Below are 23,850 nucleotides of genomic sequence, written 5' to 3'. Positions count from 1 at the left end.
AGATTTCATAACATTGAGGAATCTGGAAGGCATTAGGCTGAGTAAAATTACTTAGTTGCAAAAGGATAAATACTGTATGAGACCACTATTATAAGAACTCAAGAAATAGTTTAAACAGAGAAGAAAATAATCTTGGATGGTTACGAGAGTGGGGAGGGAGGAAGGAAGAGGGGTATTCACTAATTAGAAAGTAGACAAGAACTATTTTAGGTGAAGGGAAACACAACACAGAATACTGGAGAGGTCAGCACAACTGGACTAAACCAAAAATAAAGAAGTTTCCTGAATTAACTGAACACTTTGAAGGCCAGCGTAGCAGGGGCGGGGGTTTGGGGACCCTAGTTTCAGGGGACATCTCAGTCAACTGGCATAATAAAATCTATTAAGAAAACATTCTGCATCCCACTTTGGAGAGTGGTGTCTGGGGTCTTAAATGCTAGCAAGCAGCCATCTAAGCTGCATCAGTTGGTCTCAACCCACCTGGATCAAAGGAGAATGAAGAACACCAAGGTCACAAGGTAATTATGAGCCCAAGAGACAGAAAGGGCTACGTGAACTAGAGACTACATCATCCTGAGACCAGAAGAACTAGATGGTGCCCGGCCACAACCGATGACTGCCCTGACAGGGAACACAACAGAGAACCCATGAACGAGCAGGAGAGCAGTGGGATGCAGACCTCAAATTCTCATTAAAAAAACCCAGGCCGAATGGTCTGACTGAGACTAGAAGGACCTTGGAGGTTGTAGTCCCCAGACCTTCCGTTAGCAGAAGACTAGAACCATTCCCAAAGCCAACTCTTCAGACAGGGATTGATCTGGACTATAGGATAGAAAATGATACCTGTGTGGAGGGAGCTTCTTGGATCAAGTAGACACATGAGACTATGTGGGCAGCTTCTGTCTGGAAGGGAGATGAGAAGGCAGAGGGGGACAGAAGCTGGCTGAATGGACACGGAAATAGAGGATGGAGAGAAGGAGCGTGCTGTCTCATTAGGGGAGAGCAACTAGGTGTATATAGCTAGATGTATATAAATTTTTGTATGAGAAACTGACTTGATTTGTAAACTTTCACTTAAAGCACAATAAAAATTAAAAAACAAAAAAGGAAAGTAAAAGAGAGGTAGTGGCATCACTAGAGGGGTGTGGGGGTGTGGATCATACTGGATGGCACTGTCAGAGGGGGGTACCAGCAAAATGACTTCTACACGATATCTGTGCAATGTTTTAGAAGAAAAATTTTTTTAATAAAAAATATCCCTGGGGATACTACGCATTGATAAAGAACAGCGATGAATCTGTGAAACATTTCATAACATGGAGGAACCTGGAAGGCATTATGCTGAGTGAAATTAGTCAGATGCAAAAGGACAAATATTGTATAAAAAAAAATCTTGAGAAACATTTTAAACTGAGAACACATTCTTTTGTGGTCACGAGAGGGGGCAGGGAGGAAGGGTGGGAGAGGGTTATTTACTGATTAGATAGTAGATAAGAACTACTTTAGGTGAAGGGAAGGACAACACTCAATACAGGGGAGGTCAGCACAACTGGACTAAACCAAAAGCAAAGAAGTTTCCTGAATAAACTGAATGCTTCGAAGGTCAGCAGAGCAGGGGCCAGGGTTTGGGGACTATGGCTTCAGGGGACATCTAAGTCAATTGGCAAAATAAATTCTATTAAGAAAACGTTCTGCATTCCACTTTGAAGTGTGGCATCTGGGTCCTTAAACGCTAGCAAGCGGCCATCTAAGATGCATCAATGAGTCTCAACCCACCTGGATCAAGGGAGAATGAAGAACACCAAGCTCACAAGGTAATTATGAGCCCAAGAGACAGAAAGGGCTACATGAACTAGGGACTACATACATCATCCTGAGACCAGAAGAATTAGATGGTGCCCAGCCACAACCGATGACTGCCCTGACAGGGAGCACAACAGAGAACCCCTGAGGGAGCAGGAGAACAGTAAGATGCAGATCCCAAATTCTCATAAAAAGACTGGACTTAATGGTCTGACTAAGACTAGAAGAATCCTGGCAGTCATGGTCCCCAAACCTTCTGTTGGCCCAGGACAGGAACCATTCCCGAAGCCAACTCATCAGACATGGATTGGACTGGACAATGGGTTGGAGAGAGATGCTCATGAGGAGTGCGCTACTTGCATCAGGTGGACACTTGAGACTATGCTGGCATCTCCTGTCTGGAGGGGAGATGGGAGGGCAGAGGGGGTTAGAAACTGACAAAACGGTCATGAAAGGAGAGACTGGAAGGAGGGAGCAGGCTGACTCATTAGGGGGAGAGTAAGTGGGAGTATGTAGTAAGGTGTATATAAGTGTATATGTGAAAGACTGACTTGATTTGTAAACTTTCACTTAAAGCACAATAAAAATTATTTAAAAAAAGAATCCCTGGTGGCAGAGCACAATAAAAAATAAAGGAAAAAAAATCTTATAGGTACAGTCTGCAAGTCAGTGATTTGACCCCCTGCTTCATAGACTGCTGTCTTAGTTATCTAGTGTTGCCATAACAGAAATACCACAAGTGGATGGCTTTAACAAACAGAAATTTATTCTCACACAGTTTAGGAGGCTAGAAGCCTGAATTCGGAGTATGAATTCCAAGGGAAGTTTTTTCTGTCAGCTCTGGGGTAAGGTCCTCATCATTAATCTTCCCCTGACCTAGGAGCTTCTCAATGTAGGCACCCTGAGTCCAAAGGACACACTTCACTCCTGGCTTTTCTTGCTTGGTGATAATGGGGCCCCTCTTCCCTCTGCTTGATTCTTTTATATTTCAAAAGAGATTGACTCAGAATACAACCTAATCCTGTAGATTAAGCCCTGTCTCATTAACTTAACTGCATCTAATCCTGCCTTGTTAACATCATCCCCAAACCAAGCCCACTGCCATCGAGTTGATCCCAACTCATAGCGACCCCATAGGGTTTCCAAGGCTGTAAATCTCTACAGAAGCAGACTGCCACATCTTTCTCCCACGGAGCAGCTTGTGGTTTCAAACCGCTGACCTTTCGGTTAGCAGTTGATTGCTTTAACCGCTGCACCACCAGGACTCCTTCATTAGTATCTTAGGGGTTAGGATTTACCACACACAGGATAATCACATCAGATCACAAAATAGTGAACAAGCACACAATACTGGGAATCGTGACATAGCCAAGTTGACACATGTTTTGGGGGGATACAATTCAATCCATAACAATTGCCAACCTTTAATTGAAGGAGATAATTCCCCTACACCCCAGCTGTCCCCATTCTCTTTTCCTATGACTCAGACAGTCACTCTGGGCACACAAAGGACTAAAGAAGCAGTGAGAGAATGAAGATGTGCCCCTTCCACCTTACCATAGCATATCTGCGCAGAAAATGATAGGCAGTGGGGATGTTGATATCAAATTTGAGGGTTTTCAGGATGCTGATTTCCATGGCAAGCACATCATCTCTCTGATAAATATCATCACAGATGTACAGGAAGTCATCCACACAAGGTGAGCAGGTCTCCTATGGGGGGAGAAGAGAGGCAGTCACAACAGGCTAAAGACAGCACTCTGCTCTCTGCTTAAAGATAAATGGCAGAGGAAGAGAGATGAGATACAGGATGCAAACACACATCCTAGTATAAATATTCAGGGTACCACTGACAGCCAGCTTCTGGTAGATTTGAAAGGCTCAGAAAAATAAAATGAAAGGTGGATGACAGAGGAAGAGAGGAGGGTATAAGAGGGGCAGCAAGAGGGGAAGAGGGAGAGAGAAAGGGTGAGAAAGAGAAGGAGAGAGGGAGAGTGGGAGAGGCAGAGCCAGAACTAGAGGAAGAAAGGTGGAAAGAGACTAACAGAGAGGGGACAGAGAGTGAGACAAGGGGAGAAGGGGAGAGGGATGTATATCAGAGAAAACAGAAAAGAGGGGAAGAGAGCAAGACAGAAGAAGAAGGTGGAGGGAGGGAGAGAAAGGGAGGAGGAGTGAGGGGGGCAAAAGAAGGAAAGAAAGTGAAGGAGAAAGGCGGAGAGAAAATAAGATGGGAGAGAGATAGAAAGAAGTAGATAAGAAATGAGAGAAGGAGTTGGGGAAGGGAAAGATATAGGGAGAGGTAAGTGAAGAGAGAACGAGAAAGAGAGAGAGGAATAGGAGTGGGGGTATCCAGAACAAGGAAGAAAGAGGAGAGGCAGAAATAGGATAGGAATAGTAGAAGATAGGTGGAGAGAGATGGCGGGGGTGGGGGAGAAGGCAGGGAGAGAGAGAAAGAAGGACAGAGAGGAGGAGACAGAGGGAGAGAGAGGAAGAAAAAGGGACTGAAAGGCAGCCAGAGATCGGGACAAAGATGAAAACAGAGGGAAAGAGGATGAGAGAGGGGTAGTGGGAGAGAAGGAAGAGGAAAGGGAGGAAGAGAGAGACAGACATGGGGCAAGAGGGGGAGAGAAAGGGACAGAGAAGAGAAAAGAAAGTGAGGATAGGAGTAGGACAAAGGGATGGGGGGAGAGCATGTGATAGGGAGAGGAGAAGGGAGGAGAAAAGGAGAGAGAAATAGGCAGGAATACAGGGAGGGCGCTGGAAGGAGAAAAAGATAGAAGAGAGGAGGGTAGCAGAGAGTGAGGGGGTAAAGAGAAGGGGAGGCAAAGAGGGAAAGGAAAAAGGAGACAGAGAAGGCTGGAGAGAGGGACGGGGCAGGGGAGAAAGAGATGTAATCAAGGGAATGTGGGAGAGAGGGTGAGAGAAAGGAGGGGTATGCAGAGGGAAAGAAGGATAAAGAGACATAGAAAGAGAATGGAGAGGTGGAGAGAGGAAGAGAATGAGAGTTGTGGGAGACTGGAAAAGTGGAGAAGGGCAGGAGGAAGACGCAGATAGAGATGAGTGAGGTAAAGGGAGGAGGAGGAGGAAGGAAGGGGAGGAAAGATGGGAGAGATAAAAGGAGCCAGAGGGAGAAAGAGTGAGGGGGATGATGAGGGGGAAATGACGGGGGCAGAGAAGTGAACAGACATGAGGGCAGAGGATAAAAGATGAGGGTAAGAGAGGGAAGAAGGGAAGGAGAGAAAAATAAAGGGGGCAGGAGGGACTGTGGTGAAAGAGGTGGGGGGAAGAGGAGGGGGAGGGGGACAGAGGGAGGAAAAGGGTATAAAGAAGGGAACAGAGAATGATATGAAAGAGCGAGGTGGAGGTAGAGAGAGGAAGGGATGGTAGATGAGGGGTAAGGGAAAGATATAACGAGAAAGGAGGAGGAGAAGGGGGAAAAGCGGGAGAGAGAAGTAGCAGTATCTAGAGCACTGGAGAGAGAGGGGAAGCAAAATGGAAGAGAGAGGAAAGGGAAGGAGAGGAGGGAGAGATGGAGAGAAAGGAAGGAAAAGAGAGAGGGGGAGGGAAAAGAGGGAGAGAGAAAGAAGGGACAGAAAGGGGGATAGAGAGGGAGACACAGAGGCATATCAGAGAAAGAGGATCACAGGGAGTGAGTAGAACATAACAGGAGAGAGGGGTAGACAGAGGGAGAAAGAGAGCAAGGGGAGAGGGGGAAGAAGTGAGATGGAAGAAAAGGTCGAGGGTGAAGGAAGATGGGGAGAGTCTTGGGGGGAGAGAATAAGGGTTAGGAGTAGGAGAGGAAGGCAGAGGGGAAGAGAGGAAGAAAAGGATAGAGAGATAGGCATGAAGATAGGGAGGGACCAGGAGGGATAGAAGGAGATGGGAGAAAGTGAGAGAGGAAGAGGTAGGGAGAGCTAGTGAGAAATGAAGAGGAGGGAAAGAGATAATGGGAGGGGGAGAGAGAAACAGGGAGAGAGGTAAGCAAGAGAGTGTTGGGAGAGAGGAAGAGGGTACAGAGGGAGAGAAATGAAGAGAGAGGGAGGGAAGGAGAGGGAGAGATAGGAAGAAGGAGGGAGAGGATGAGAGTTGTGAGGAGGAAAGTGGGAGACGGAAGAAATCCAGATACACATACAGGGAGAGAAGGAGGGAAAGGAAAGATTGAGGGGCCTATAAGGGAGAGAGAGGGAGACAAAGAGGGATAAAAGAGGAACAGAGATGGGGACAAAGAGAGGGACGTGGGAGAGGGGGAGAGAGGAGAAGAGAAAGAGGGAGCGGGAGAGAGGGAAGAGAATTGAGGGAGGGAAGTAGAAAAGGAGAAAGAGATGGTAAAGAGATAGAGTGAGAGAGAGAGGAAGAGAAAGAGAGGGAGGGAAAGAAAAGACAGAAGGAGAGTTAAGAGAGTGAGAGAGAAAAGGAGGAGAAAGAGAACAGAAGGTGGGGGGGAACAGTCAGAGGAGGACAGAAAGGGGAATACAAAGAGAGAGATGGGAGAGAGAGGGAGGGGTGGAGAGAGGGGAGAGAGGAATATAGGAAAAGAAAAGGAAAGGGAAGAAATAAAGGGGGAGAGAGGGCAGGAGTGCAAAGGAGAAAAGGGGAGAGAGGGGAAGAACGAGATGGGAGAGGGAGGTAGAGAGAAAGGAAGGGAAAGAGGAAAGAAGGGAGAGGAAAGGAAAGATATAGACAGAGATAATGGAAGACCGAAGAAGAGAGAGAGAACAGGAAGGGAGAGAAAAGAGGGAGGGGAAAGAGAGGGAGGGGGGCAAGAACAACTGCGAGAAAGTAGAGACAGGAATGGGATAGAGAAAGTGGGACAGGGAGAGAGGGACAGAGAAGAGGAGACAAAGAGGGGAGACAGAGGGAGAGAGATCAGGGCTAGTGAGGAGGAGAGAAGATGAGAATGGGAGAGGGAGATTTTGGAAAGGGGGAGAGGTAGCAGGAATGGGATGGAAGGAAAGGAAGAGGAAGGCTGAAAGAGGAAGGGAGGGGGAGAGACAGTAAGAGAGGAGAAGAGAGGGTGAAAAACAAGGAGAGTAAAGAGAGAGGGCAGAAGGGGGAAGAGAAGGAAGGAGCAGGGAAGAAGGGGAGGAAGGGAGAGAGATTGGAGAATAGGAGAGGGGTAATGGGGAAGAGAGAGAGGAAGATAGAGAGGGAGAGTGGAGAATTAGAAAGAAATGGAGAGTGAGAGAGGGAAAGAAGAGGGAGGAAGAGAGGAATGGAATGAAAAAGAGAATGGGAGATATGAGAGTGGGAGAGGAAAAAGGGATAGAGAGAGGCACAGAGATGTGGACAAAGAAGGGGAGATAGATAGGGAGGGGAGAGGAGGCAAGAGAGGGAGTAGGGGGGAAAAGGTAGGAGGCAGTGAGGGAGGGAGGAAAGAACCCAAAGACCAAGACAGTGGGGGAGAGAGAAGAGGGGACTGAAAAGAAGACGAAGAAGGGAGACAGAAGGGGACAGAGGGAGAAAAAGAGTGGTGGTTGGGACTAGGAGAAATAGGATATGAAGCAGGGAAGAGAGGGAGAGGAGAGGAGAACTAGGGAGAGGGAAAGAGAAGAGATGAAAGATGGAAGGTAGTGAAGGTGCAAGAGGAAGGGAAAGATAGGGATAGAAAAGGGATGAGAGTGGGGGGTAGAAAAAAGGACAAAGAAGGGGAATGAAGAGGGTAGAGAAAAGGGGAAATGGGGAGAGAGATCAGAGGAAGAGGGAAAAATACAGGTAGGAAGAAAGGAGGGAGAGATGAAGATAGAGAGGAGAAGGGAGGGGGAGAGATATGGAAAGAAACGGACAGAGAGGGGAAAACAGAGGGAGGGAGGGAGTGGGAAAGGAAAGAGTTGAGAGATAGGAGAATATGGAGAGAGAGGGAGAAAAAGAGGGATTGAAAGAGTAACAGAGGGTGACAGAGATGGGGAGAAAGAAGGAAAGGCAGAGAAGGAGGGGGAAAGAGAGAGGGGTTGAGGAAGCAAGGGAGAAGGGGGAGGGGAGAAGATAAGGAAAAAAAGGGACTGAAAGAGGAACACAGGGTGACAGAGATGGGGACAAAGAGGGGGAAAAAGAAGGAAAGGCAGAGAAGAGGGGGAAGAGAGGAGGATAGAGAGGGGTACAGGAAGCAAGGGGGAAGAAGGAGGGGAGGGGACAGGAAGAAGGAAAGGGGGAGGGAGGGGAAAGGAGAGACAGAGGGATCTATAGAGAAAGAATATGGGAGAGAGAGAGGTAGAAAAAGAAGGACTGAAAGGGGGACAAAAAAAAACCCCAACCTATTGCCACTGAGTCGATTCAGACTCATAGCAACCCTAGAGTACAGAGTAGGACTGCCCCATAGGTTTCCAAGGAGTGACTGGTGGATTCGAACTGCTGACCTTTTGGTTACAAGTTGAGCTCTTTAACCACTGCACCACCAGGGACAGAGGGGGACAAATAAGGGGAGATAGGGGAAGTGAGGAAAGAGAGAAATGGAGAGAGGGGAGTGAATGAAAGGAAAGAGGAGAGGGGGAAAAGGGAAAGGAAGGGGGGCAAGAGAGAGAAGGGGAGAGAGGGGGGTTGCTGTAGGTAAGAGATGGTGAAGAGAGGGCGGGAGAGAGAAACAGAAAGATACAGGGAGGGAGAGATGGAGATACAGAGCAAGGGAGAGGGGGAGAGGAGAAAGAGAGGAATGAGTTGGGAAAGAGGTGGAGACAGTGATAGAGGAAGGAGAATGCAGGAAAAGAAAGACAGAGGGAGAGACAAAGAACGTGTTGTGGATTGAATAGTGCCCCCCGCAAAATGTGTTAAAGTCCAACACCTGTACCCGTAACTATGACCCTGTTTGAAAATAGGGGTTTTCTCTTGTTTTGTTAATGAGGTCTTACCAGGGTAAGTCTTAAATCTAATCACTTCTAAGGAATAAAAAGAGCAGAATATAGACACAGAAATACACACAGAGAGAAGACAGACACCAAGAAACACCAAGGAGAGAACAAGGAAGGACCTTCCCTAGTCTATGCCTTGATTTGAACTTCTGGCTTCCAAAATTGTGAGACAATAAATTCCTGTTTTTTAAAGCTACCCATTTGTGGTATTTTTGGTTATGGCAGTACTAGGTAACTAAGAAGGGGAGACAGGGAAGGACAGAGAGATAGGGAAGACAGGGGAGTGGGAGTGGGGAGAAAGAGGGACAGAGATAAGGGGACAGAGAAAGAAACAGAGATGGGGAGACAGAAGAAGAGATCAGGGGAGAGAGATAGCGCAGAGAAAGGGAGAGGTATGTATAGAGGAGAGGTGGAGCAAGGGAATGAGAGAAAGAAAGGAGAAAAAGAGAAGGAGGGGGACAAAAGGACTAGGGGAAAAGGGGAGGGGGCAGAGGAAGGGGACTGAGGGAGAAAAGGGAGATAGAGATGGAGAAAGAGAAGGAGAGGGAGAGAAAAAAGGAATGGGAGAAAGGGGAAGAGAGGAAGAAGAAGAGGAGGGAGAGAAATGGAGGAAGGAGGGAGGGAGGGAGGGAGAAAAGGAGGGAGGGAGGTAACTAGATAGGTAGAGAAAGGGAACAAGAGGGGAGGACAGAAGGAGAAAGAGGAGGTAGAAAGAGTGGGGAGAGATGGAGAGAGAGGTGGTAGAGGGGGGGATAGGAAGAAAGAGGGAGAGGATGAGGGTTGTGAGAGAAGTGGAAAAGTGGGAAGGGAGGGAGATTCAGATATAAAGGTAGAGGGACAAGGAAGAGAACAGCAGGAAGGGAAACAGATAGGTAAGGTGATTAGAAGGAAGAGAGAGTGCGAGCAAGAGGAGGAATGGAGAGAAGAGGGGGTGAAGTAGTGGAATAGAGAGAGGAAGGAAGTGAGGGAGAGGAAGAAAGAGGGGACAAGAAGAGAGAGAGGGTGACAAAGGTGGAGAGAGATGGAGATCTGGGGAGAGATGGGGAGGGATAGAGATAGAAACATAAAGAGAGGGGAAAGAACAGGGAAGGGGAGAGAAAGGGAGAGAGAGAAAGAGAGGGATAGACAAAGGGGTGGAGGAGGGGGGAGAGAAAGGGAGGAGGCATGGAGGAAATGGGGTTGAAGGAGAAAAAAGGAGAGAGGAGGGGGAGGAAGAAGAAAGGGAAAGAGAGGAAGGGGAAGAAGAGGGAGAGAAGGAGAGAGTGGAGAGTGGACAGTGGGAAGAGTAAGGGGGAAAAGAAAGTGGGAAAGAGGTGAGAGAGAGAGAGATGGAGACAGAGATAGGAAGGAGAAGAGAAAGGAAGGGCTGGAAGGAGGGAAGCCAAGGGAAAGACACAGGGAGAAATAGAGGAAGAGAGAGGTGGATAGAGAGAGGTAAAGAAAGGACAGAGAGGGGGACCAAGAGGGGGACAAAAATAGGGGAAACAGAGGGAGAGAGCTCAGGGGTTGAGAGGGGAAGAGGAGGGAGGGACAGAGAGAGTGTGGGAGAGATGAAATTAGAGAAAGAAGAGGGGGGAAGAGGGGAAGAGGGGTAGAGAGAGGGGAGAGAGATGGAAAGAGAGGGAGGGAAGGACAGGGAAAATATCGGGAAAGATAGAGAGGGAGAGACAAAGAGAGAGGTCATAGAAAAAGGGGGAGAGATAGAGAAGAAACAGAGGTTGAGGGAGGGGTAAAAAGGGGGAGAGAAAAGGCATAAGATAAAGGGACAGAGATAGACAGAGGAAGAGAGATCAGGGGGATAAAGAAGGACAGGAACAGAAGAGAGGGAGAGGATAATATGGGAAAGAGATGGAAATAGAGAGGGAGAGAGGAAATGTGGGTAGGAGGGAGGGGAAGGAAAAGATAAAGGAAGAGAAAGGGGATGAGGAAGATGGAGAGAGAGCGAGCTAGGGAAGAAAAGAGCGACCCAGAAAGGGGAAGAGAGGGGAGAGGGGAGGAGAACTTGAGAAAGATAGAGAGCGAGGGAAACAGAGAGGAGGAGAGTGAAAGAGAAGCAGAGAGATGGCCAGAGAGACAAAGAGGACAGAAGAGAGGAACAGAAAGCGGAACAAAGAAACAGAGAAGGAGAAAAAGGGGGACACAGAGAGAGATCACAGGGAGAGAGTAAGACATGGGGGAGAGAGGGAGAGATAGAGGAAAGGAGAGAGGGAGCAAGGGAGAGATGGGGCAGAAGATGGATGGAAGGAGAAGAAGATAAAAGATGAAGGAAGAGGAGAGTCTGGGAGAGGGAAAAGGAGAGGAGGGGGAGGGAGGAATGGAGGAAGAGACGGGCAGGAAGGGGAGAGAAAGGAGGAGAGAATAGAGAGATAGGCATGAAGGAATCCTGCTGACTATGCCAATTGGGCAAACAGTCCAGGAAAATTAAAATCACCCACTTCTGATGCCAAGTTGTGTGGTGGATAACAAATTCCACTCCATACAACCAGCTGTGTCCAATGGAAATCTCAGCTTCCCTTCCCTGTTCAGTTCAGACCTCAGCTCCCCAAGCAGCCCATCTCTCCCTCATCCCCAGCAACCCACGACTGGGTCATCAGGTATCAACCACAAGCTCAGGAGTCCACATGACTCCTTCCACTTTGGATCAACCATCCCCTTCTCTCCTTTCAGTCCGATAATTTACTGGAACAACTCGCAGAACTCAGGTGAGACATCATACTTTCAATAACAGACTTAATATCACAAAAAAGGATACAAATGAAGAGATGCATAGAGTGAGGTTTGGGAAAAAGTGGGAAAAAAGTGGGAGGGGTCACAAAATGGAGTTTCTATGTCTCAAGGGGACATGCTACCCTCCAGAGAGCAGATGTTGGCTCTTCCTAACCAGGAAGCTCTCTCAGCCTGTCTTCCAAAGGCTTTATTGACCTTACCATGCGGCCTTTATAAATTATATCCTTACTCCTGAAGCTTAGTCAGCGTTGCCCCTATGTAGTCACTCTTGGGCTAGTCAATACCACTCATTAGTCTCAGGTGCTTGTATGGCTTGAGATAATTGAGAACAAAGGCCAAACGGTTTTCTGCAAGATGATTCCATACCTTGCGGGGAGGGGGGGACAAAGAGAGGGAGAGCTAGGAAAGGAGAGAGAGAGAGGAGGGAGGGAAAGAGAGGGGGGAGAGAGAGAAAGATACAAAGGGGGGGAGAGAGGGAGAAATGGAAGAGGGGAGGAAGCATGGGGGACATAGAGAGAGGTAAGGGAGAAAATGAGAGATGGGGAGCAGATGAGGGGTGTGGGAGGGGGAAAGTGGCAAAACAGGGAGCAAGATGTAGACAGGAGGGAAGGAGAGGGAGAGAAAGACAGAGAAATAAGATGACTGAGGGAGAAAGAGATAGGGGAGATGGAGTGAGAGAGGGGACAAAAAGGGGCAGAGATGAAGACAAAGGGAGAGATCAGAGGGAGACAGAGACTGGGAGATACGGACTGAAGTGGGATAGACAAAGGATGGGGAGGAGAGAAAAGAGGGACAAGAGGGAGGGAGAAGGGGACAGAGGTAACAGGAGAGGAGAGGACAGAGAGTGAGATGGGAGAGAGATGGAGGCAGGAAGGGGATAGGAGGGAGGGAAGAGAAAGATATAGGGAAAAACAGGAGAGACAAGAGGGAAGAGATAGGGAAGAGATGGGGGAGAGAGAGAAAGAGAGGGAGGGAAGAGAGAAGGATGGGTATCTAGATCAAAAATGAGAGGGGCAGGGATGTGATAGAGAGAGGAGAAGAAAGAGAGGGGAAAAGAACTAGGGGAAAATGGATAGGAAGGGAGGGAAAAAGAGAGGGGGAGAAAGAAAGGGAAAGAAAGATATGGCCAGGAAGAGGAAGGGAGAGGGAAGATCAAGAGACAGAGGAACATGGAGGGGGACATAGAGGGAGACAGAAAGAGAGATAGAAAGGCGAGGTCACAGGGACAGAGTAGCAGAGAAGGGGTAGAGAGGGAGAGATAGAGGGTAAGAGAGGGAGTAGAGGGGAAGTGGGAGAGAAGAAGGGAGGGAGAGAGACAGGGGGCAGGAGAGGAGAAGAAAGGGGGGGAAGAAAGAGTAGGGGTAGGAGTAAGAGAGAAAGGAAGGGGGAGGGGAGGGAGAAAAGGACAGAGATATAGGCAGGAAGAGAAAGGAAGTGTGAGGAGAGAGTGAGAGAAGGGAAGAGAGAGAGCCGGAAGAAATGGAGAGGAAGGGAAGAGAATGAGGGAGGAGAAAGGCACTGAGGGAAGGAGAGGGGAGGAGAGAAAGTAAGAGAGAGGTGGATATACAGGGAGGGAGAGACAGACAAAGAAAGGTTGAGGATTGTGGGAGGGGGTAAAGTGGGGGAGAGCAGGAAGGAGACGCAGATAGAGACAGGGAGGGAGGGAAGAAAAGAGAGAGAGAAGGACAGGGAAGGGAACAGAGATGAGGCCAGAGGAAGAGAGTGCAGGAGAGATGGAGAAAGAGCAGGAGAGAGAAAATGAGAAGGGGCAGAGGGGTGAAAAAGTGGGAGAAAGATGGAGACGGAGAGATGGAGATGGAGACAGAGAAGTAGAGACATGGAGAGATAATCAGAGAAAGGAGAAAAGAGAGAGACAGAGGAAGAAATATCAAGGGACAAGAGGGGAGAGGGGTGGCAGAGTGTGTGGAGTGGGAGAAGAGAAGAGGAAAGTGGGTGGGAGAAGGGGATAGTATGGGGAAAGGGAGAAGCTAGAGATAGAGGGAGGGAAAGAGATTGAGATGGGAGAGAAATATCTAAAGAGATGGAGAAGGAAAGATGGAAAGAAGAAAGGAGAGAGACAGGGAGGCAAAGAGAGAGAAATGGGGTGGGAAGGAGAAAAGGGAGAACTGAAAGATAGATGGAGAGATGGGAAACGGGAGATTGAAATGGTAACAGAGACAGGGACAAAAATGAAAAGACAGAGAGGGAGGGAAGCAGAGCAAGATGGCAGAGTAAAGTCACTCCCATTTATTCCCCTGCAACTAACTCACTGAAAACGAATAAAAAACAGACACAGAGAGAGATCTCAGAGCTTTGGATAGCAGCTGAAGTGTTGGAGAATGGAACAAAATAAATATGTTATGCAACAATGCGCTTAACTGGCAATAAAACATACCAATTATAGTTGAACTTGACAGCACACAGCATATATAAACCCATGGATTTCTGTTCATTTTCAGAGAAGACAGAAGCAAAAGGTCTCTCTGACTCTGTCTAAAGACTGAGAAACCTACTGAGATACTGCTTGTCACAAGAGACCTCAGACCCTAGCTAAGGGGGACTACCTTTGACTTTGAGGGGTGGTCAAGTCCCCTCCCAGAGACCAATCATTAAAGGTAAAAACCTGAAGTCTAAAGATTTGGACTCTAACATTTAAACTAAAATTATAATTGTTAATTCTGATTCTCTAATGCTAAATGAATGTCTTGAGGTCTTACTTTTGTGCTTAGCTATGACTACCTTGCAATAAACTAAATGAGTTTATGTATAAAAAAAAGACAGAGGGGGAGGGGGAAGAGAGGGAGGAAGGAAGAGACATAAAGACAGAAGACAAAGAGAAAGAGGTGAAAGAGAGGGTGTGGGGTTGGGAAGAGGGGGAGAAAGGATGATAGAAGAGAGGGAGAGGGAAGGAGAAAAGAAGAGAGAAATAGGCATGAAGAGAGGGAGGGATATGGGGGGAGAAAGAGATAGACGAGAGATGGGGTAGGAGAGAGTGAGAGAGAGGGGGAGAGATGGAGAGGGATGAAAACAGAAAAAAGAATGGATAGAGATAAGAGGTAGAGGAGAGAAGGAGAGAAGTATAGAGATATAGGCAGGGAAGAGCGAGGGGAAAAGAGTGGGAGACAGATCACTGGGAGAGGGAGTGAGAAAGGCAGAGAGAAGAGGAACAGAGGGGAGAAATAGCAAGGGAGAGATGGGAGCAGGAGTGGGATGGTAGGAGAGGAAGAGAAAGGATAAAAGGGGGAGGGCAAAAGAGACAGCAGGAGAGAGGAGAAGAGTAGAAGAGGGAGAGAGCAAGGGGGCTGAAGAGGGAAGAGAAAGAGGGAGCAGGGGAGAGGAGGAGGGAGGGAGAGAACAGACAGTGAAAGAGGGGGTGAGTTGCTAGATGAGGAGGAGTGTGTCAGAGAAGGGAACAGTGGAGGAGAGGTAGGGAGATGGAGATAGAGAAATGAAGGCAGAGATGAAGATAGAGAGGGATGAGAGAGAGGAATAGGAAGGAAGAAGGGGAGGGGAAAGGGGGAGATAGAGGGAGAGGGAGAAGGATAGAGCAGGGGAAAGGGGAAGGAGAGAGGAAGGAGATGGAGAGAGAGAGAGGGGGGACTAGAGAAGGGGGGAAGAGATGGGAGAGAGATGCAGAGACAGGGAGAGAGGGAGGGAGGGAGGGAGGGTGGGAGAGGAAGGGGAAGATACAGGGAGAGAAAGTGGGAAAGAAAAAGCGAGGAAGAGAAAAAAAGGACAGAGGGGGTGACTAAGAGGGGTAAAGAAAGTGGGAGAAAGAGGCAGGCAGAGGGAGAGAGATCAAGGGAAGAGAGAGGGAGGAATAGAGAGTGGGAAATGAAGATAAAGAAATGGAGGAAGGGAGAGCGAGGGAGAAGGAAGAGATGTAGAATGAAATGGAAAGGGGGAAAGCAAGGCAAGCAGGGAGGGGGAAAAGATTGAGAGATAGGGGCTTACAGTGGGAAAGAGGGTGAAAAGAGAGATTGAAGGGAGAGGTGGAGACAGAGGAGAGGTGGGAAAATAGTGGAATAGTAAGGGGTAGAGGCGGGTGAGGAAGAGGGAGGAGGACAGAGGGGAAGAAATGGGGATAGAAAAAAGGAGAGGAAGAGGAGAGGAAAAGGGAGAGAAGGGAGGGAGGGGAAAGGAAAGACAGAGGGACCTACAGGGGAAGAGAATGAGGGAGACAGAAGGAGAAAAAGAGGGACTGAAAGGGAGACAGAGAGGGGGGCAAATAGGAGAAGAGGGGGAGTGAATGGGGAGAGATGAAGAGAGAGGGAGTAGATGAGAGGGAAGAGGAAAAAGAGCAAGGAAGGAAGAGAGGGGGAGGCAGGAGAGAGAGAGAAAGTAGAGAAAAGGGAAGAGTAGGGGTCAGCTGTAGGAAAAATTGGGAGGTAAGGGGGGAAGAGAGGGTGGGAAATGGAAACAGAGAGATGGTGAAGAAAGAGAGAAGGGGGAGGGAGTGTAGGAGGGAGGGAAAGGGAAAGATATAGGAAGAGATAAAAAAGGAGAGAGAAAGAGAGGCAAGGGAGGAAGAGGAAGGGGTAGTGAGAACAAGGGGAGAAAGGGGAGGCAGAAATGGGACAGAAAGAGTAGAAGAGGGGAGTGAGGAAGAAGCTAGGGAGAGAGAGAGAGATGAAATGAGAGAGGCAGTGGGGAAACAGATGGCCAGAGAAAGGAAGGGGAAGCGTGGAGAGAGAGAGGTGGAGACAAAGAGAGGGAGATCATGGAGAAAAAGAGTAAGAGAGGGAGGGAGAGATAGGGGCATGAGTGGGTTAAGGAGAGGGGGAGAGAGACCAGGGAGAGAGAAAGAGAGGGGAGGGGGGAAGAGGGAGGGAGGTGGAGGGAGAGAGAAAAGGAGAGAAGGGGAGAAAGACGGAGAGACAGATAAAGAAGGAGGGAGGAGAAGAGAAAGATAGAGGGAGAGTTAGGAGAAGGGAGGGAGGGGGGAACAGAGAGGGAGAAAGAGGGAGAGATAGAGGAAAAGACATAAGGGGAAGAGAGGGAGAGATCAGCATTTGAGAGTAGGAGAGAACTGGGAGACCCTGTGATAGGAGAGAGATGGAGACAGAGGTAGAGAGAGGGAGGGGTTATAGGAGGGAGGGGAAGGAAAGATAAAGGGAAAGATAAGGTTAAAGGGGAGAGAGATGGGGGTAGAGGAGAGGAGGAGGCAAAAGAAAGGGAGAGAGAGGGGAGGCAGGAATGGGAGACTGTGAGACAGGGAGAGGGGAGAGAGCTAGGGAGAGGTGGAGAGAGAGAACAGGAAAGAGATGGACAGACAGGGGGACAGCAAGAGAATGAGAGACAGGGAAATAGAACAAAGGGGGAGAGGAAGAAGGGAGAAAGGGAGGAGTGGGAGAAGAGGAGAGTGGGTGGGAGCAAGGGACAGTAGGGTGAGAGGGAAGAGGTGGAGATAGAGCTAGAGGGAGGGAGAAACAGAGCTACAGGGATGAAGATAGAGGGAAAAAGGAGAGAGAGATTGGAGAGAAATATAGAAAGAGATGGAGAGAGAGAGGAAAATGGAGGGCTGGAGGCAGGGAGAAAAGGATGGAGGAAGGGAAGGTGGAAGGGGAAAGGAAAGACAGAGGGAGAGAGAGGAAGAAAGTGGGAGAGAGGGAGAAAAAGAGGGATTGAAAGGGGACAGAAATGGGGATGAAGAAGGGAAGACAGAGTGAGACATAGTGGGAGAGGAGGAGTGAAGGGAGAGAGCAGGAGAGAGGGGAAGTGGGAGAGGGAAAGAAGAGAGAAAGAGGGGTAGGAAGGGGAGAAAGAGGAGGGGCAGATGGGGTATAGAAGAAGAGAGGGAAAATGGGGGAGGGAGGGAGGAGAAAAGGAGGGAGAGGAGGAGAGAGAAAGAGGGGCTGAGGGAGGGGGAGAGGGCATAAGAAGCAGTGAGATGAGAGATAGAGTAGAGATGGATAGAGGAAGGAAGGGTAGGAGGGAAAGAAAGGTAAAGAAAGATACAGGAAGTGACAGGAGAAGAGAGGGAGAGAGAGGGAGGGAGGGGAGAGGTAAGCGAGGGAGAAAGGAGGAGGGGTATCTAAAGCAAGGGGAGAGAGGAGAGATGGAGAGAGAGAGAGATGGGGAAGGAAAGAGAAGGGGAGAGAGGAGGGGAGGGGGAGGGAGGGAGATGGAGATAGAGGGAGGGAAGAGAAGAGAGGGGACAAGAGAAGGGAGGGAGAGAGTGATGATGGGAGAGAGATGAAGAGAGGAAGGGAGAGAAGGTGGGAGGGGAAGGAAAAGATATAGGAAGAGAAAGGGGAAAAGAGAGTGGGAGAGAGGGGGGAGAGAAAGAAGGACAGAGAAGAGGACCAAGAGGGGTAGAAAGGGGGAGACAGAGGGCAAGAGATCTGGGGAAAAGAGATGGAGAGAAGATGGGAGCTGGCGATAGAGATGTATGTGGGGTGGGGAGAGAAACAGAGGGAAAGAGAGGGGAGAGATATAGAAAGAAATGGAGAGAGGAAAGGAAGGAAGGAGGAAGGAAGGGAGGGGAGGAGAAAGAGAGAGAGGGAGAAAAAGAGGTATTTAAAAGAGAACAGAGAGGAGGACAAAGATGGGAACAAAGAGGAGGAAACAGAAGGGGAGAAGAGGGGAGAGAAGTGAGAGGGAGGGGGAAGAGACAGAAGAAGAGAAATGGTGAGAGAGAAGGGGTGAGAAGGAGAGGGCAACAGGGAGGAAGAAAGGGAGGGGAGAGAATAGAGGGAAAGATAAAGGGACCTATAGGAGACGGAGAAGGAGAAAAAGGGATTGAAAGGGGTACAGAGATGGGGACAAACGGGGAGAGGGTGAGAATGGATATGAGAGGACAGGGGAGAGAGACGGGGGAGGGAATGAGAGAGTGAGGGGAAGAAGATGAGGGGGTAAGAGAAGGAAGGAGACAGAGAGAGGTAGAGAGAGATGAAGATAGGGAGAGAAGGAGAGAGAGGGAAGTGAGAGACAGGAAAGAAATGGAGAGTGAAAGGGAAAGAAAGAAGGTGAGTTAAGATGAGGGAATAAGAGAGGGGGTAGACAGAAAGAGGAACAGAGGGAGCGAGATCCCTGGGAGAGAGGGAGGGAAAGAGAGGGAAGAAAATGGGGTGGGTGAGTATGGAAAGGGAGGGGGAAGAGAGAAATGACAGAGATGAGAACACAGAGATGGAGACAGGAAGAAAGATCGGGGGAGAGGGAGGAGAGAGGAGGAGAGAGGAAGAGAGGAGGAAAGGAAGAGATTAGGGAGAGAGTGAGACAGGAGAGGGAGAGAGGAAGGGAGGGATAGAGGGAAGGAAATGGAAAGATATACGGAGAAATAAAGGAAGAGAGAGGGAGGTGAAGAGAGAGGGAAGGGAGCAAGATCCATGGAGAGAGTGGAGAGGCAGGAATGGGAGAGTGGGGAAGATAGAGGGGAGAGTGTGGCAGAGAGAGAAGCCTGAGAGGGCTGGAGAGAGATGGCATGTAGGAGTAGGCTGAAGAGAGGGAGAAGAATAGGGAAAGGGAGAGAAAGAAGGGGGCAAGATGGAGGGTGAGGGTGAAAGAGGTGGAAAGGGAGAGAGATGGACAAAGAGACATAGAGTGGGGGAAGGGATAGGGAGCATGCTGAAGCTGGAGCAGGAGCATAGCACAGAAAGATGGGGCCAGAAGGAGGGAGAATAGGGAAAGAGAGGGGAGGGAGGGAAAGGGAGAATAAGAGGAAGATGGAGGGAATGGGAGAGGGGGGAATCACACAAACAAAACAAAAGCCCACAGTTCTAAGGCTCTTTGAACTCATTAGTAAAAGTTGCTACCTCTCTCTCCCAAACCCTAAGGTTCATTCAACTTGCTGATCTTAAGGAAAAAAATCAGAGTCAAACATAGTTAAACTCAAAAAAAAAAAAAAAAAAGCCACTGCCATTGAGTCAATCCTGACTCATAGTGACCCTATAGGACAGAGCAGAACTGCCCCACAGAATTTCCAAGGAGTGCCTGGTGGATTCGAACTGCCGACCTTTTGGTTTGCAGCCGTAGCACTTAACTGCTACATCACCAGGGTTTCCAAACACAGTTTAAAAAATAAAAATAAATTTCTTTTTTAGCACCTAAGAAATAGGAAAGAATCACTTTTAAAAGGACCAATTTAAATAGGTGCATCTTCAAAGATGAAATGGAAGAAACTTGCTGATGCCAGGAAACCAAGATACAGCACCATAACCATCCAACACTGGCTTCTCTGCCTGGGGAAAACAGACACAAGATTTCGTAAGAAAAATTTTGTGTGTGTGTGTGAGAGAGAGAGATTGTATTATACACACATTTATATGTACAAACACACATATATACAAAAATGTATACATACATACTTGGATAGAAATCTGATTAGTTCTCTCTAAGCCCAATGGATTCAGACTCACCTCAAATTTTGCTGCAATCAGAAAGGCAGTGGAACCAAGGAGCTGCAGCTTGTCCCTCTTGCACGCTACCTTCATTAGGTAGTGATCCACCAGCTTCACTGCCAAGTACAGTGTCTCATGACTCATCTCAAAGGCCATCTGGAGGAATATACAGAACAGGGCAAGAATCTAGATATTGCCCAGTACCAAAGCCACATCCAGATATATCTAGCTACTTGGAATATTCATAGCATCAAGGACAGTGGAGCTGGGAAGACCTGGCCAGCTAGGACTATTATGAATGCAGGAAACTGCTTCAGCTAGGTGCCTGAGTATGTCTTCCATGCCTCTGAGGGTCCTGACACTAACTATCCCTACATATTGTTTCTCATATGAAAGTTCAACTGAAGCTAAAGAAAATTAAAACAAGTCCACAAGAGCTAAAATATGACCTTGAGTATATCTCACCTGAATTTAGAGACCATACCAAAAACAGATTTGATGCCTTGAACACTGTCATGGATTGAGTTGTGTCCCCCCAAAATATGTGTATCAACTTGGCTTGGCCATAATTCCCAGTACTGTGTGATTGTCCACCATTTTGTCATCTGATGTGATTTTCCTATGTGTTGTAAATCCTATCCCTATGATGTTAATGAGATTAGTGGCAGTTATGTAGACTTAATCTACAAGATTAATCTACAACTTAAGCCAATCTCTTCTGAGATATAAAAGAGAGAAGTGAGCAGAGAGAGGGGAACCTCGTACCACCAAGAAAGCAGCACCAGGAGCAGAGCACGTCTGTAGACCCGGGGTTCCTGAGTAGAGAAACTCCTAGACCAAGGGAAGACTGATGACAAGGACCTTTCTCCAGAGCTGACAGAGAGAAAAAGCCTTCCCCTGGAGCTGGCACCCTGAATTTCGGACTTCTAGCCTACTAGACTGTGAGAAAATAAACTTCTCTTTATTAAAGTCATCCACTTCTAGTATTTCTGTTATGGTAGCACTAGATAACTAAGACAAACACTAATGATTAATGGCCAGAGGAGTTATGGAATGACATCAAGGACATCATACATGAAGAAAGCAATGGGTCATTAAAAAGACAGGAAAGAAAGAAAAGACCTAAATGGATGTCAGAAAAGACTCTCAAACTTGCTCTTGAACACAGAGCAGCTGAAACAAATAGAAGAAATGATGAAGTAAAAGAACTAGACAGAAGACTTCCAAGGGTGGCTTGAGAAGACAAAGTAAATTATTATAATGAGATGTATAAAGACCTGGAGTTAGAAAATGAAAAAGAAAGAACACACTCAGCATTTCTCAAGCTACAAGAGCTGAATAAAAAAATCAAGCCATGAGTTACAATATTAGAGGATTCTATGGGCAAAATAGTGAACAATGCAGGAAGCATCAAAAGAAGATGGAAGGAATACGGAATCACTGCACCAAAAAGATTTGGTCGACTTTAAATACCATTTCGGGAGGCAGCATATGATCAAGAACCAATGGCACTGAAGGAAGAAGTCCAAGCTGCACTGAAGGCATTGGCGAAAAACAAGGCTCCAGGAATTGACTGGATACCAATTGAGATGTTTCAACAAACAGATGCAATGCTAGAAGCACTCACTTGTCTATGCCAAGAAAGCTGGAAGACAGCTACCTGGCCAACCGACTGGAAGAGATCCATATTTGTGCCCATTCCAGAAAAAGGTGATCAAACAGAATGCAGAAATTATCAAACCGTATCATTAATATCACATGCAAATAAAATTTTGCTGAAGATCATTCAAAAGTGGCTGCAGATGCAAAATTGATTGAGAACTGCCAAATTGATAGAGAACTGCCAAAAATTCAAGCCACACTCATAAGGAGACATAGAATGAGGGATATCACTGCTGCTGTAAGATGCATCTTGGATGAAAGCAGGGAATACCAGAAAAGTATTTGCTTGTGTTTTATTGACTATGCAAAGGCATTCAGCCGTGTGGACCATAACAAATTATGGATAACATTGTGAAGAATGGGAATTTCAGAACACTTAATTGTGTTTTCTGTGTATAAAATCATGTCATCTGCAAATAGAGATAATTTTACTTCTTCCTTGCCAATCTGGATGCTCTTTATTTCTTTGTCTAGCTTAATTGCTCTGGCTAGGACCTCCAACACAATGTTGAATAACAGCGGTGATAAAGGGCATCCTTGTCTGGTTCCTGTTCTCAAGGGAAATGCTTTCAGGCTCTCTCCATTTAGGATGATGTTGGCTGTTGGGTTTGTATAAATGCCCTTTCTTATGTTGAGGAATTTTCCTTCAATTCCTATTTCGCTAAGACTTTTTATCATGAATGGGTGCTGGACTTTGTCAAATGCCTTTTCTGCATCAATTGATAAGATCATGTGGTTTTTGTCTTTTGTTTTATTTATATGGTGGATTACATTAATTGTTTTTCTAATAACCACCTTGCATAAAAACCCAGTACCCCCATCTTTTGCATAGCTGGTATAAATCCCACCTCACCATCCTGGATTATTTTTTGATAGGTTGTTGAATTCTATTCTCTAGAATTTTGTTGAGAATTTTTGCATCTATGTTCATGAGGGATATAGGTCTGTAATTTTCTTTTTTTGTGGTGTCTTTACCTGGTTTTGCTATCAGGGATATGCTGGCTTCATAGAATGAGTTTGGTAGTAGTCCATCCGTTTCTATGCTCTGAAATACCTTTAGTAGTGGTGGTGTTAAGCGTTCTCTGAAAGTTTGGTAGAACTCTGCAGTGAAGCCATCCGGGGCAGGGCTTTTTTATTGTTGGGAGTTTTTTGATTACCTTTTCAATCTTTTTTTTTGTTGTTGTTCTACTTCTGAGTGTGTTAATTTAGGTAGGTAGTGTGTTTCTAGGAATTCATCCATTTCTTCTAGGTTTTCAAATTTGTTAGAGTACAATTTTTCATAGTAACCTGATATAATTCTTTTAATTTCAGTTGAGTCTGTTGTGATATGGCCCATCTCATTTCTTATTTGGGTTATTTGTTTCCTTTCCTGTATTTCTTTAGTTAGTCTGGCCAGTGCTTTATTAATTTTGTTAATTTTTTCAAAGAACCAGCTTTTGCCTTTGTAAATTCTTTCAACTGTTTTTCTGTTCTAAAGAAAGAATTTTAAGTGCAGCTAGGGATAAACAAAAAGTCACCGACAAAGGAGACCCAATAAGAATAAGCTCGGACTACTTGGCAGAAACCATGCAGGCAAGAAGGCAATGGGATGACTTATATAAAAAATGAAGGAAAAAAATTGCCAGCCAAGAATCATATATCCAGCAAAACTGTCACTCAAATACGAAGGTGAAATTAGGACATTTCCAGATAAACGAAGTTTAGGGAATTCATAAAAGCCAAACCAAAACTACAAGAAATAATAAAGGGAGTTCTTTGATTAGAAAATCAATAATATCAGCTATCAACCCAAGATTAGAACACTGGGCAGAGTAATCACAAGTCAACCCAGGAAGGGAAATCACAAAAATAAATCAAGATTAAAAAAATGCTCAAAACAGGGAAACGGCAATGTTATCAGGTAAAAGAACACTACTTTAAAACAATAAAGAGGGACTGAAAAACAGAGTCATATATCTTCCATACAAAGAGAAAGACAAGGCGATACAAAGAAATAAAAGTTAGGTTTAAATTTAGAAAAAGAGGGCTAAATAATAAGGTAACCACAAAGGAGACAAACCATCCGACACATCAAAATAAAACACAAGAAAACATTAGAAACTGAGCAGAAACAAAATCATCAACAACGAATATGACAAAAGGACAATAAATAAAGATAATCTGCTCAGCACATAAAATTAAGTGGGAAAAAGAAACTGTCAACAACACACAAAAAAGACATCAAAATGATAGCACAAAATTCATACCTATCCATAATTACGCTGAATATAAATGGACTAAATGCACCAAAAAAGAGACAGAGTGGCAGAATGGATTAAAAAACACGATCTGTCTATATGCTGCCTACAAGAGACACACCTTAGACTTACAGACACAAACAAACTAAAACTGAAAGGATGGAAAAAAATATATACCAAGCAAACAACAATCAAAAAACAGTAAGAGTAGCAGTATTAATTTTTGACAAAACAGACTTT

At 46.6% G+C, this 23,850-nt stretch overlaps 1 protein-coding gene across 1 annotated transcript in view; it reads right to left on the bottom strand.

Annotated features, from left to right (window-relative positions):
• The window catches only part of CCNB3 (cyclin B3), a 104,900-nt gene that overhangs the window by 27,592 nt on the left and 53,458 nt on the right, over positions 1-23,850 (bottom strand). The window contains exons 8-9 of the mRNA XM_064278434.1: positions 19,730-19,867; positions 3,361-3,516 (exon numbers count right to left, since the gene is read on the bottom strand). Coding sequence (XP_064134504.1) covers positions 3,361-3,516; positions 19,730-19,867 — 294 coding nt within the window. The remainder of the gene's footprint in view (positions 1-3,360; positions 3,517-19,729; positions 19,868-23,850) is intronic.

The sequence above is a fragment of the Loxodonta africana genome, chromosome X (genome assembly GCF_030014295.1).
Source record: "Loxodonta africana isolate mLoxAfr1 chromosome X, mLoxAfr1.hap2, whole genome shotgun sequence".
NCBI lineage: Eukaryota > Metazoa > Chordata > Mammalia > Proboscidea > Elephantidae > Loxodonta > Loxodonta africana.
This window is presented reverse-complemented; position numbering and strand designations above follow the sequence as displayed.